Source organism: Podarcis raffonei, chromosome 5 (assembly GCF_027172205.1).
Source record: "Podarcis raffonei isolate rPodRaf1 chromosome 5, rPodRaf1.pri, whole genome shotgun sequence".
Taxonomy (NCBI): Eukaryota; Metazoa; Chordata; class Lepidosauria; order Squamata; family Lacertidae; genus Podarcis; species Podarcis raffonei.
This window is the reverse complement of record NC_070606.1, coordinates 11,279,078-11,291,758: the sequence shown is the minus strand read 5'-3', so window position 1 is coordinate 11,291,758 and position 12,681 is coordinate 11,279,078. Positions and strand designations below refer to the sequence as shown.

Below are 12,681 nucleotides of genomic sequence, written 5' to 3'. Positions count from 1 at the left end.
TGCATCCCGAAGCCTGGGGCGCGGTGAGCTCACCGCGCCCCAGGCTTCGGGCTTCGCGCAGCTCTGCACAAGCCGTGGGAGCCCGGCGCGACTTTGGGCAGACTTTGGGCAGATATCCGCAAGCCTGGGGCGCCCGGCAGGAGTTCCCACGCCTGGGGGGGAAATAATTTTTTTTCTTTATTTCCCCCCCCAAAAAATGGGGCGAAAAATACGGTACTTAATTCGTTCCAGAGGTCCATTCTTAACCTGAAAGTGTACTTAACCTGAAGCACCACTTTAGCTAATGGGGCCTCCTGCTGCCGCCGCGCTGCCGGAGCACGATTTCTGTTCTTATCCTGAAGCAAAGTTCTTAACCTGAAGCACTATTTCTGGGTTAGCGGAGTCTGTAACCTGAAGCATATGTAACCTGAAGCGTATGTAACCTGAAGCGTATGTAACCCAGGGTACCACTGTATAGTCATATCATCTGATTTCTAGGCTTGTTGTTCTGTTGGCTTTATCTGCTGTATTTTTTTGGTGCTAATGACAGAAGATTCATAAAGAGAACTGATTTGCAGGTACCGCAGCATCACCAAGCAGTTCTTTCGAAAAGCTGACGGCGTGGTTGTGATGTATGACATAACAGCAAAAGAGTCGTTCACAGCTGTGAAGCAATGGTTAGTGAGCATTGAGGTAAGAAGGATTGAGAGTGTGAGCACATTACTGCTTACACCGGCTCCAGGGATGCGGTTGGCGCTGTGATCTAAACCACTGAGCCTCTTGGGCTTGCCAGTCAGAAGGTTGGCGGTTTGAATCCCCACAATGGGGTGAGCTCCAATTGCTCTGTCCTAGCAGCTCGAAAGCACACCAGTGCAAGCAAATAAATAGGTACCGCTGCGATGGGAAGGTAAACGGCGTTTCTGTGCGCTCTGGCTTCCGTCACGGTGTCCTGTTGCGCCAGAAGTGGTTTAGTCATGCTGGCCACATGACCCGGAAAGCTGTCTGCGGACAAACGTCGGCTCCCTCGGCCTGAAAGCGAGATGAGCGCCACAACCCCATAGTCGCCTTTGACTGGACTTAACCGTCCAGGGCATAGCTGTCAACTTACAGATTTGAAAATAAGGGACCAGCAACCTTTAAAATAAGGGATCAGCAGCCAAAATAAGGGATTATCCGGGCACAGGTAGGTTCAACTTCTGAGCCCCTCCGAGCCAAAGGCAGAAAGCCCAGCCAGCAGCCAAACGAAGCCTCAAGCAGTGGTTCCCACAGCGCAGCAACCCGGCAAAGGGGATGCAGCAAGGAAAACAACCGTCCCCTCTCCGCTGGGAAGCGCTGAGCAAAGGCGAGTCCCCAGGCAACGCGGCTGATTTGATCGGCACAAGGCATGCAAGCTCCACCCCCCCAGTCATTCTTAGACTTCTTATTGGGTGAGCAACATAGCCAAGCAACACAGTTGGAGCCTCCCTCCTCCCTGGCCGGCAGGGAGGGAGGGAGAGGAGCTGCTTCCTTTGAAACCCGGGAAATTTAAGGGACATCATCAATAAGGGACGGGACACAGCGCTGGGATAAGGGACTTTCCCACCAAATAAGGGACAGTTGACAGCTATGGTCCAGGGGTCCTTTACCTTTTACCTTTACCCTGGCTCCCACACACTTCTACTGCTCGTGTTTGAAACAGGACATTAGCCACAATCCAAGGTTATCTTGTCTCTTCTTGAGAAATTCTGCTGTTTGGTGTGCTTTCCCTCAAACACGCTTACATTCAGTTAGAAAACAGAAGCCACGGTTAAGCCGAGATGCGTACAATTCAGGCAGCTCTTGGGTGTGTGAATGACAGCACCAGTAATTTGGAGTTCAGCGTGGGGGGTCATCAACACACACTTCTCTGGTGTGAACAGCAACATAAAAAAAGCACTGGAAACGCAGCCGTTTGTTCAAAACCACTAATGTGTACGTAGATAAAATAGGGATGTAGTTGATAGATTGTATTACTATGCCACTTTTTGTTCAAATTACTCTCAAAGTGTCTTACAAACAATAAATCACAATAACATAATAGAACATCACAAATACAGCATAAATCATACAAAATAATTAACAAACCATCAATAAAGCAATCTGTAAAACACCATTAACAAAACGGCAACTAAAACATAAGCTAAACAGAATAACAATAGCAAAAGGCATATTATATTATTAACAAATCAATTAGGCATTTATAATCTATAACGGAATATTATAACCACAATGTACCGGTACATCTGGAATGTTGGGTGTACTTATTTTTGTGTCTGCTTGCAGTGCTGGCTATGAGCTTTCAATGCTCTCAGGAGAGAACCCGTATTTTAACTGCTGTTCATTATCTTATAGGAAGCAGCAGGGGAGAATATTCCTGTCCTCTTGCTTGGGAACAAAACAGATAATGACAAAGAGCGGGAAATCCCCAGGGGATTAGGAGAGCATTTAGCCAAGGTACAGTATGAAGAACATACAGTTCCAAAAACAACCAGTAATGTACACTTAACAAAAAAAACTCCATGTTCCTCTTGGGAACAACTTCTGTGATAACAAGGTCAATGAATATTACCCATCTGTGGCATGATGTCAAATATTTGATTTTGTATATCTCATTAAGCTGAGGCCTTTGAAGCTATCTCATTACGATTGAAGAAGGGCTTGCTTTCACAATGTGATGATCAAGTTTCAAGAAAAAACCCCTCTGAATTGCCTGTTTCAATTAGAGCTGGTTTACTTATCCTCTTCGTGAGGGAGCGCCTTTCTTTGAGTACCGTACATCGATTTCGTGATCCTGGGTACAAGAACAGCTTTCCTTTTGACCAGAAGGCACTATAGATGGATGGGAATCTATGGGCAGCTGCAAATTTGCCCTGTGGCCCTAGAGAAGAGGAGTAAAACACCGTATTTTTCGCTCTATAAGACGCACAAGACCACAAGACGCACCTAGTTTTTGGAGGAGGAAAACAAGAAAAAAAAATATTCTGAATCTAAGAAGCCAGAACAGCAAGAGGGATCGCTGCACAGTGAAAGCAGCAATCCCTCTTGCTGTTCTGGCTTCTGGGATAGCCGCGCAGCCTGCATTTGCTCCATAAGACGCACACACATTTCCCCTTACTTTTTAGGAGGGAAAAAGTGAGTCTTACAGAGCAAAAAATATGGTACTTCTCCTCATCCCTGGCACCAACAGTTGCATCCTCCACCTTGGTTTAAAGCTGAAAGTCACAGCTCTCTCATAGTATATAAAGCTGGATACTACCAAAATTAAGCCATGCACTACTTTTAAGCACGTTGAAGAATGAGCCCAACTGAAGCAGAACCAACTTGACTTCTGCAAGAGGAAAAACCCTGTAGATCTTACAAACTTATCAGAATTCTTTGAGAGTGTCAACAAGCAGATATAGAGGTAATCTGGTTGACATTGTGTACTTGGACTTCCAAAGAGCTTTAGACAATGTATCTCACCAAACACTCCAGAGTAAGCTTAGCAGTCAAAAATAAAAAATAACACTCAGGACAAGGGTGATTCTGGTTTGAAGCCTATATAGTGGTATCTTGGTTCTCAAAATTAATCCGTTCTGGAAGTCTGTTCCAAAACCAAAGCGTTCCAAAACCAAGGCATGCTTTCCCATAGAAAGTAATACAAAACGGATTAATCTGTTCCAGACTTTTAAAAACAACTCTGAAAACAGCAATTTAACATCGATTTTACTATCTGAAGAGACGATTGATCCATAAAATGAAAGCAACAATTGATACTGTACTATAAAATAAATAAGACAGTGTTGTAGATGATAAAAATTAAAATTGCATTTTTTTCTTATCTGCACTAATGATAGTTATTGTTTGGATGGGGGCCTTTTATCCATTTCTGCAGTCACACGATCAGTCAGTAGCTGAATTGGGTTTCACACAGTCACAAAAACAAATTAACTGAAAAAGCCACAAAAACAGAAAATAAATAGCTAAAACAAAAGCACCAAACTTAATCTGTTCTGGAAGTCCGTTTGACTTCCGAAATGTTTGAAAACCAAGGCGCAGCTTCTGATTGGTGCAGATGCCCTGGAAACAATAGCCGACAGCCGCATCAGACGTTCAGCTTCCAAAAAACGTTCGAAAACCGGAACACTTCTGGGTTTTTGGCGTTTGGGAACCAAGGCGTTTGAGAACCAAGGTACCACTGTACCAATGATGTATTATTGATCAATGTGTCAGAAGGAGCTCTCCCCGTTCCTAAACCCAAAAGAAATGTTGGGGTATTTAGATAGCCTTCAAAAGGGCCATATGCAAATCTCTTCCAGCAAATCCAGGCCTTAAATTATGTAACTATCGGTGTATATCATCTCATTATGAAAAGTGATTGCCTCAATGCAATACATGACTACAGTGGCAAAATTATATTTTTAAAAATCTAACCGCCATGATGCAGCAATAAAGGAAGTCACAGTGGCTGTTACATAAATGCAAATATATTTTAGGGGACGGGGGATGCTTTTACAGTAGAATGAGATTCTTGAGATATATGTATAAATTTAGATTTAGTCCCTAAGGGTGCATTTAGATGCTTGTTGCTAAATGATGTGAGCAATGCTTTTTTTCTTTTCTATTATAGGATTACAATTTAATCTTCTATGAATGCAGTGCTCTGTCAGGTGACGGCATAAACAAGTCTGTCCTACACTTGGCCAGGTAAGGAAAAGTGTTAAGGATGCTTTGCAAACTATGGTCCATCAAGTTTTATAAATGGGTTCCAGTGAATGAGTGTGTTCATGGTGTTTGAATAGTCCTGGTGTTGGTGTTGTTCTCACCAGGAACTCAGTGAAGATGGTTGGAGAAAACTATTATGCCACCATCAGTAGGAGAATTGTATACCAAGTACACGAATAAGATTTGAAATGGGAAAAGGAGCATTCAGCATGAGTTGGGAAAGCGAGCATTGGTGTAGCTTCTATTTGGAATTGTATATCAGAATCATTCTTTGGTGATCTATGGCAAATGGTTATGAGTGTTGGTGTAGCGCTTCAGTGCACTCATGAGCAATATTTCATTATCTTAACTGTGTTTCATTTTCACTTTGAAAAGGGTTCTTAGCATGTAAGTAGCTTAGCTTAGTTTAAAAGGATAATTCGTAGAAGGTAGATCCAGAGGTGTAATTGGGGGTGGGTTGTAAGGCCAGTTGCCCCAGGGTGCAAAATAGTTGAGGCAAAAAATTTCAACCACCTGGTGCTGCCTCTTGTTGTAAACAAAAACCTGTCCTTTTTCCCTTATGGGGTATCCAAGAGCCCATATAGAGTCCTTACATAGGTTCCCTATTGGTAGGAGAAAATAACAGAGGCCAACCAGAGAATATTGAGAAGCAAAGCAGCTAGTAAGCCTGATCTTTATTGATCTGTTGCAACAGGGTGCTCCCTTTACCCGCAGGAAAGGAGGAGGAACCCAGAACAATGGCGCGCAAGGCCTTATAAGGACTTTTGAAATTGTCACCCTGTAGATCAAGACCACTCCCAGAAACATCATACATGCATCACAGAAGGGGTGTAACCTAAGACCACCCCCCAGATACATCATACCTACATCACAGAAAAGGCGGTCTGAAACAGAAATTTGAGTATTGTTTTTCTCCTGTCTTTGTTTATCTCCTGTCTGGCAGGTTATTTGATTGGATTGCCTGGGGAGCCTGGCCAGTCTTTTGTAGTGATAAATACTTAGTTCCTAGGCCAGGTCACAGGCTCACACCCTATTCAAACACAGACATACCCTTAAGACAGGATTTGTGAAGGAAAAGACAATGGGGAGGCTTTTCCATTTTCCTTTGACCTTGCAGAGAAAACATTTGCTCAATTTGGGACAGTTTGGGAATCAAAATGGTTCCAGGTCGGTCTTCCTGTGCTGATCTATGTACGTGCTTGGTTGGTACGCTTATGAACATTTAACATATATCTAAGACCTCATAATTCCTATCACACTCTATACAGCTGTACACTTCCACTTCAAACAGCTTCTCCATACAAACCAGGAAATGACCTCTCCAGACAACTGGGCAACTCTTCTTTTCCTATCTCTGTGGCTGTGATCTTCTGGGTAACGTGGATACCATTGGGCATGCATACTATGTCCAGTTCCCACCCACCCACCCTCTGTGCAACCCCGGGTGCTGGCAATCCATGCTATGCCACTGGTTAGATCTATCAATGGCTATTAGCCCAGTTGGTTAACAGAACATAATATTCACATTCATAGGTCAAGAGGTTCAGTTTCTGGAGAGAAAGCACAAGCTGGTGGTGGGGCACCCCACACTCAAGCTTTGCTCAGTGGGCTTTATAGATGCATAGAACATAGCTCTCAACCGTCCCTTATTTGGCAGGAAAGTCCCTTATCCCAGTGCCGTGTCCCGCTGCTGTCCCTTATTGTTGATGTCCCTTAAATTTCCCGGGTTTCAAAGGAAGCAGCTCCTCTCCCTCCCTCCCTGCCGGCCAGGGAGGAGGGAGGCTCCAACTGTGTTGCTTGGCTGTGTTGCTCACCCAATAAAGAGTCTAAGAACGACTGGGGGGTGGAGCTTGCATGCCTTGTGCCGATCAAATCGGCTGCGTTGCCTGGGGACTCGCCTTTGCTCAGCGCTTCCCAGCAAAGAGGTGATGGTGGTTTTCCTTGCTGCATCCCCTTTGCTGGGTTGCTGCGCTGTGGGAACCACTGCTTGAGGCTTCGTTTGGCTGCTGGCTGGGCTTTCTGCCTTTGGCTCAGAGGGGCTCAGAAGTTGAACCTACCTGTGCTGGGGAAATCCCTTATTTTGGCTGCTGATCCCTTATTTTCAATTCTGTAAGTTGACAGCTATGGCAGTGTTGTTGTAAGCAGATGGCCCTTGAGCCAATTCTACAAATTAGTGTTTATGTTTCTTTCTGTAGGGTTTTGAAAGAACAAGAAGAAAAGGTGAAGGAAAAGACTATTCAGCTACATCACGCCTCCAAGAAGAAGACTTGTTGTCTCAAGCAGTAGGGGGCGTTTATGGCTTATACACACTTAACCTTTGCCCTGCTCTTTCTAGCCACTGTTCTGCGCTTAAAAGGACTGTGGCCAAGCACTGGGATTGGGGGTTTTTTAGCCTTGGAGCTTTCTGTGTGAAAACCTTCTTTTTAGCACTCTTTCTGAGCAAATATCAATTCAGGTTTTCTGCAGATTGATGTTTCCTCCATTTGAGCGCTGAAGAGCAGCTTTTCGCAAGGAAAGCTCTGGGACAAAAAACAACAACACCCGCTCAGACACAGACCTTTTAAGGAAACAGTGGATGAAGGGTAATAATTGTAGGGTGTGAAATACAGAGCAGTCAAATACAACATTCCTAGAGTGGACATAAAAAGGGCATGTCTGGACCAGCCAGTCTGAACTTCCTGTTTCCTCCTGGGCTGGGACAAACTTCCTCTACATGTGACCAGAGGTGGGCGTGACTTTACCTGTGCAGGTAACAAAACAGCACAGGGCAAGATAGCAATCTCTCTCTCTCTGACTCCACAAGCCCTCCTCTCTCTCTCTCCTCTTCCCATTCTCTTATCAGGAATATACCGTATTTTTCGCTCTATAAGACACACCAGACCACAAGACGCACCTAGTTTTTGGAGGAGGAAAACAAGAAAAAAATATTCTGAATCTCAGAAGCCAGAACAGGAAGAAGGATCACTGCGCAGTGAAAGCAGCAATCCCTCTTGCTGTTCTGGCTTCTGGGATAGCTGCGCAGCCTGCATTCGCTCCATAAAAAGGTGTTTTTTAAAATTTTTAAAAAATGCATTCAGTTGTGCCATAAAACATTTGTTTGCTACATCATGGTTTTCCCTGCTTCCATACACCACATCCTTAAAGGTAAAAGTACCCCCTGACCGTTAGGTACAGTCGCAAATGACTCTGGGGTTGCGGCGCTCATCTCGCTTTATTGGCCGAGGGAGCCGACGTTTGTCCACAGACCGTTTTTCTGGGTCATGTGGCCAGCATAACTAAGCCGCTTCTAGTGAACCAGAGCAGCACACAGAAACGCCATTTACCTTCCTGCCAGAGTGGTACCTATTTATCTACTTTGATGTGCTTTCGAACTGCTAGGTGGGCAGGAGCAGGGACCGTCACAGGGATTCAAACCGATTTCATTGTTGTTGCTGCTGTTGAATTCCAGGTGCAATTTTCTCTCCTTCCTGGCAGGAAGTCCCTTTTCTCTCATTGTGGCTTACTTATGAGTTGGCGTGCCTGACTGAGTTGCTAGCACACCAGGCACAATGCCCTCTCCTCCCTCCATAGTCTTTCAAAGTGCAAAAGCTTTGCTGCTCTCTCCTTGCTTCCATGTGTGTTGGCAGCCTCCACTTTCCCCAGCAGCCCAGGCAGCTGCATGCAAGAGCCAAGCTGGTAGCAAGCAGTGTAGCAACTAGACTGGTGACTGGGAGCAGCCGCCGAGACCACATAACACCGGTCCTGAGAGATCTGCATTGGCTCCCAGTATGTTTCCAAGCACAATTCAAAGTGTTGGTGCTGACCTTTAAAGCCCTAAACGGCCTTGGTCCAGTATACCTGAAGGAGCGTCTCCACCCCCATCGTTCAGCTTGAGATTCAGCGCCGAGGGCTTTCTGGCGGTTCTCTCATTGCGAGAATTGAGGTTACAGGGAACCAGACAGAGGGCCTTCTCAGTGGTGGCGCCCGCCCTGTGGAACGCCCTCCCTTCAGATGTGAAGGAAATAAGCAGCTATTTTCTCTTTAAAAGACATCTGAAGGTAGCCCTGTTTAGGGAAGTTTTTAATATTTAATGCTGTATTGTTTTTAACGCTTGATTGGAAGCCGCCCAGAGTGGCTGGGGAAACTCAGCCAGATGGGCGGGGTATAAATAATAATAATAAATAATAATAATAATAATAATAATAATAATAATAATAATAATAATAATAATAATTTGTACTGGATAGGATTTACATGCCCCTTCACAGCCTCATCATTCATGTTGGTGGCAAGTAGGGTTTGGGCAAGTGAATAGCCCAAAGTTGTTGGTTTATTTTCTTTGCAAAATCTCTAATAAAAAATTGAAGTTTTTGAGCTATCTGTAAGGAAAAACGACACAGCCGACAGGGGTTGCCTATGTGCAGATTTCCCCAGACATTTAAGCAATTTCTGCCCAGACACTGCTTCTGACAGCTGATTGCCGGCTATGTCCAGGAGAGTTTGGACATATGGCCACCCAAGTGGTAAGGGGGGAAATAGGTATATAGAAAAGAGAATTCCAGGGTGCAAAGGTCCAGATTTGGGTGGCGCTGTGGTGTAAAAACCAGAGCCTAGGGCTTGCCGATCAGAAGGTTGGCAGTTCGAATCCCCGTGACGGAGTGAGCTCCCGTTGCTCGGTCCCTGCTCCTGCGAACCTAGCAGTTCAAAAACACACCAGTGCAAGTAGATAAATAGGTACCACTCCAGCGGGAAGGTAAATGGCATTTCTGGTTTCACCAGAAGCAGCTTAGTTGTGCTAGTCACATGACCCGGAAAAACGGTCTGCAGATGAGCGCCACAACCCCAGACTCGTTTGTGACTGGACTTAACTGTCAGGGGTCCTTTACCTTTTATTCTTTGGTGAGAGAACCCTCCCCTGAGATTTAATTGCTTTGTGATTATTCCAGATGAATAGAAACCTTTTCCATTTTATTAGCTGAACATATGTTGTTTGATTTAGAATATTCTGAAATGAGATTCATTTGGGAAATAAAACTTTTAACTGCTGAAATGAAAGAAGAGTTTTAAACATTGCTTAATAAATTCATTGGAAAGTTGTTCATAATTATATTTATTGTATTTATATGAATACTGAGACAAAAAGAAATGAGTATGTTTTGATAAAAATATATTGATTTATTTGTTCCATTTGATTTAGTTTTTGTAATTATTTTAAATAATGTAATTCAATCACCTCTGTTTTTCTCCATTTGCCTAACTGCTATAAAAAGATCAAGGCTGTTTCTGTATTAGTTTGATTCACTTTAACAATTGTGGCTCCAATCCAAGGCCCAGAAAGACAGATAAGATTTTTTTCCTGTTTTCTTCCAAAGGTTTTGTTTATATTTTTCTTTAAAAAAAATAAACATCTTAAATTATGAAATATTTTATGATGATGAATAACATGTTTAGCACACTGTGTTCATATATTTACTCTCCCCAAATGATTTCTGTGTAGTAGGAATACTTTTGTATAATACCATGTACAGTCTCGGATCATTACAGTTCCTACACCAAATCAATATGAAATGCTAGAGAAATCCAGGCTTTTAGAAGTCCATGATAAACATGATGACAAGTATTAAGAAAGAGAAACTGACAGGAGCTCAGAAAACGAGACTGACTGAATTTCATGTCATATTCACATTGATGGTTTCTTCTTTTGACCCTCATCCCCGTGACGGGGTGAGCTCCCGTTGTTCAGTCCCAGCTCCTGCCCACCTAGCAGTTCGAAAGCACGTCAAAGTGCAAGTAGATAAATAGGTACTGCTCCGGCGGGAAGGTAAACAGTGTTTTCGTGCGCTGCTGTGGTTCGCCAGAAGCGGCTTAGTCGTGCTGGCCACATGACCCGGAAGCTGTCTGCGGACAAACACAGGCTCCCTTGGCCAGTAAAGCAAGATGAGCGCCACAACCCCAGAGTCGTCCACGACTGGACTTAATGGTCAGGGGTCCCTTTACCTTTAAAGTAGGAAAGCCAAAGAGTTGCTAGGTTCTTACACTCCATCTGCTTGTTACATAACCACTTCCTCCTCCACAGAAGGACCTCTCCTCTTATTCCATAACTACAGTGGTACCTCGGGTTACAGACGCTTCAAGTTACAGACTCTGATAACCCAGAAATAGTACCTCGGGTTAAGAACTTTGCTTCAGGATGAGAACAGAAATCGTGCTCCAGCGGCGGTGTGGCGGCAGCAGGAGGCCCCATTAGCTAAAGTGGTGCTTCAGGTTAAGAACAGTTTCAGGTTAAGAGCAGACCTCCAGAACGAATTAAGTACGTAACCAGAGGTACCACTGTACTAAGCTTTACACTTTGTCGAAACCCTTTTGGAAGTCCAAGAATACCATGAAAGCTGCCTCCATCGTCAGGCTTGTTGACTCTCAAATAGGTTGGTGAGACAGGACGTTCCATGTCAGCAAGGCTTGCTCAATAGGCTTGGCTATTTTATCTGGCAGAGCTTTCCACCAATTTTTCTGAAACAGATATTAAGCCATGGGTTGTCAACCTGGTCCATATCGCCCACTGTTTCAGGATTCTAGGTGGGCAGTAGGGGGTGCTACGACACAAGCTGAATCCTCCTTCCATCGAGCACTGGTAGGCGGTAAGGAAATTTCACCATAAAGAAAGATGCATTAGTGGGTGGTAGGTATTAAAAGGTTGACCCCTGTATTAGGGACGCGGGTGGCGCTGTGGATTAAATCGCAGAGCCTAGAACTTGCTGATCAGAAGGTCAGTGGTTCGAATCCCTGCAACGGGGTGAGCTCCCATTGTTCGGTCCCAGCTCCTGCCAACCTAGCAGTTCAAAAGCACCTCAAAGTGCAAGTAGATAAATAGGTACTGCTCTGGCGGGAAGGTAAACGGCGTTTCCATGCACTGCTCTGGTTCGCCAGAAGCGGCTTAGTCATGCTGGCCACATGACCCGGAAGCTGCATGCTGGCTCCCTCGGCCAGTAAAGCGAGATGAGCGCCGCAACCCCAGAGTTGGTCACGACTGGACCTAATGGTCAGGGGTCCCTTTACCTATACCCTTGGCCACGTTCAAGCTATCAGATACTGTACATATAACACAGAGACCGATCACAGGAACACATTACATATTTTTGTTAGCAGATCAGCAATTTCGCATTTGAATTCTCAGGTGGACGCTCTCTGGGACCAACAACCAGTCAGTTTTATTTTGCCAGATGGTTGTTGTTTCAGCGCTTTTCACAGTTTTTGGAATTTCAATTTCCCCTGACTCATTTTCACATTTTTTCTGAATTTTTGGTTTTTCTTACAGGCAGGTCACAATTTTTGTGCTATGTCGGAGAATTTTTTATTCTCCTGACAATTTTTCACTCTCTCTTTTTGTAATTTTTCATTTTGGGGTCATTATTTGTTGTGTTTTCCAGAGTTTTTTGAGTTCTTGTTTTTCCAGATTGGCAGGTCACTATTTTCTTTCTTTCTTTTTGACATTTTTTGGAATCTTTGATTCTCCAGACCATTTTCCACATTTTTTTGATTCCCCCCCTGGACTTGTGGGTCAGTATTTGGGGTGTTTTAAACTTTTTTGGAATTCTTGTTTTTCCTGGTCACAATTTTTTGCATTTGGTGCTTTAATTACCCCCCCCCCCTTTACGAGTTTTTCACATTTTGAGAAATTTTTCAGTTTTTCTGACCCGCACATGCATTCCCACAAACAACTACAGAGAAAACAAACATTGCTATTTCATCGGTTCTATTGAAGTTTGTTTCTCTGTGTGTCCGTTCCTATCAGGCCTCTCAAGTCTGAAAATAGAGGGAGGCACTTTTCTGGTTATTATGCAGCCTGATATGGAAAAAAGTAAATAATAATATAATAATAATAATTTATTATTTGTACCCCACCCATCTGGCTGGGTTTCCCCAGCCACTCTGGGCGACTTCCACAGAGACCAAAAATACACTAAAATGTAAAGACTGCAATGTGAAGTCTTCATTTATGCA

At 44.0% G+C, this 12,681-nt stretch overlaps 1 protein-coding gene across 1 annotated transcript in view; it reads left to right on the top strand.

Moving 5' to 3' along the window:
• Positions 1 to 7,492, top strand: part of CRACR2A (calcium release activated channel regulator 2A) — a 35,987-nt gene extending 28,495 nt beyond the window's left edge. The window contains exons 15-18 of the mRNA XM_053387792.1: positions 558 to 672; positions 2,350 to 2,451; positions 4,607 to 4,683; positions 6,897 to 7,492. Of these exons, the coding sequence (XP_053243767.1) occupies positions 558 to 672; positions 2,350 to 2,451; positions 4,607 to 4,683; positions 6,897 to 6,987 (385 nt within the window). The 3' untranslated portion in view covers positions 6,988 to 7,492. The remainder of the gene's footprint in view (positions 1 to 557; positions 673 to 2,349; positions 2,452 to 4,606; positions 4,684 to 6,896) is intronic.
• Positions 7,493 to 12,681: the final 5,189 nt, after the last annotated feature.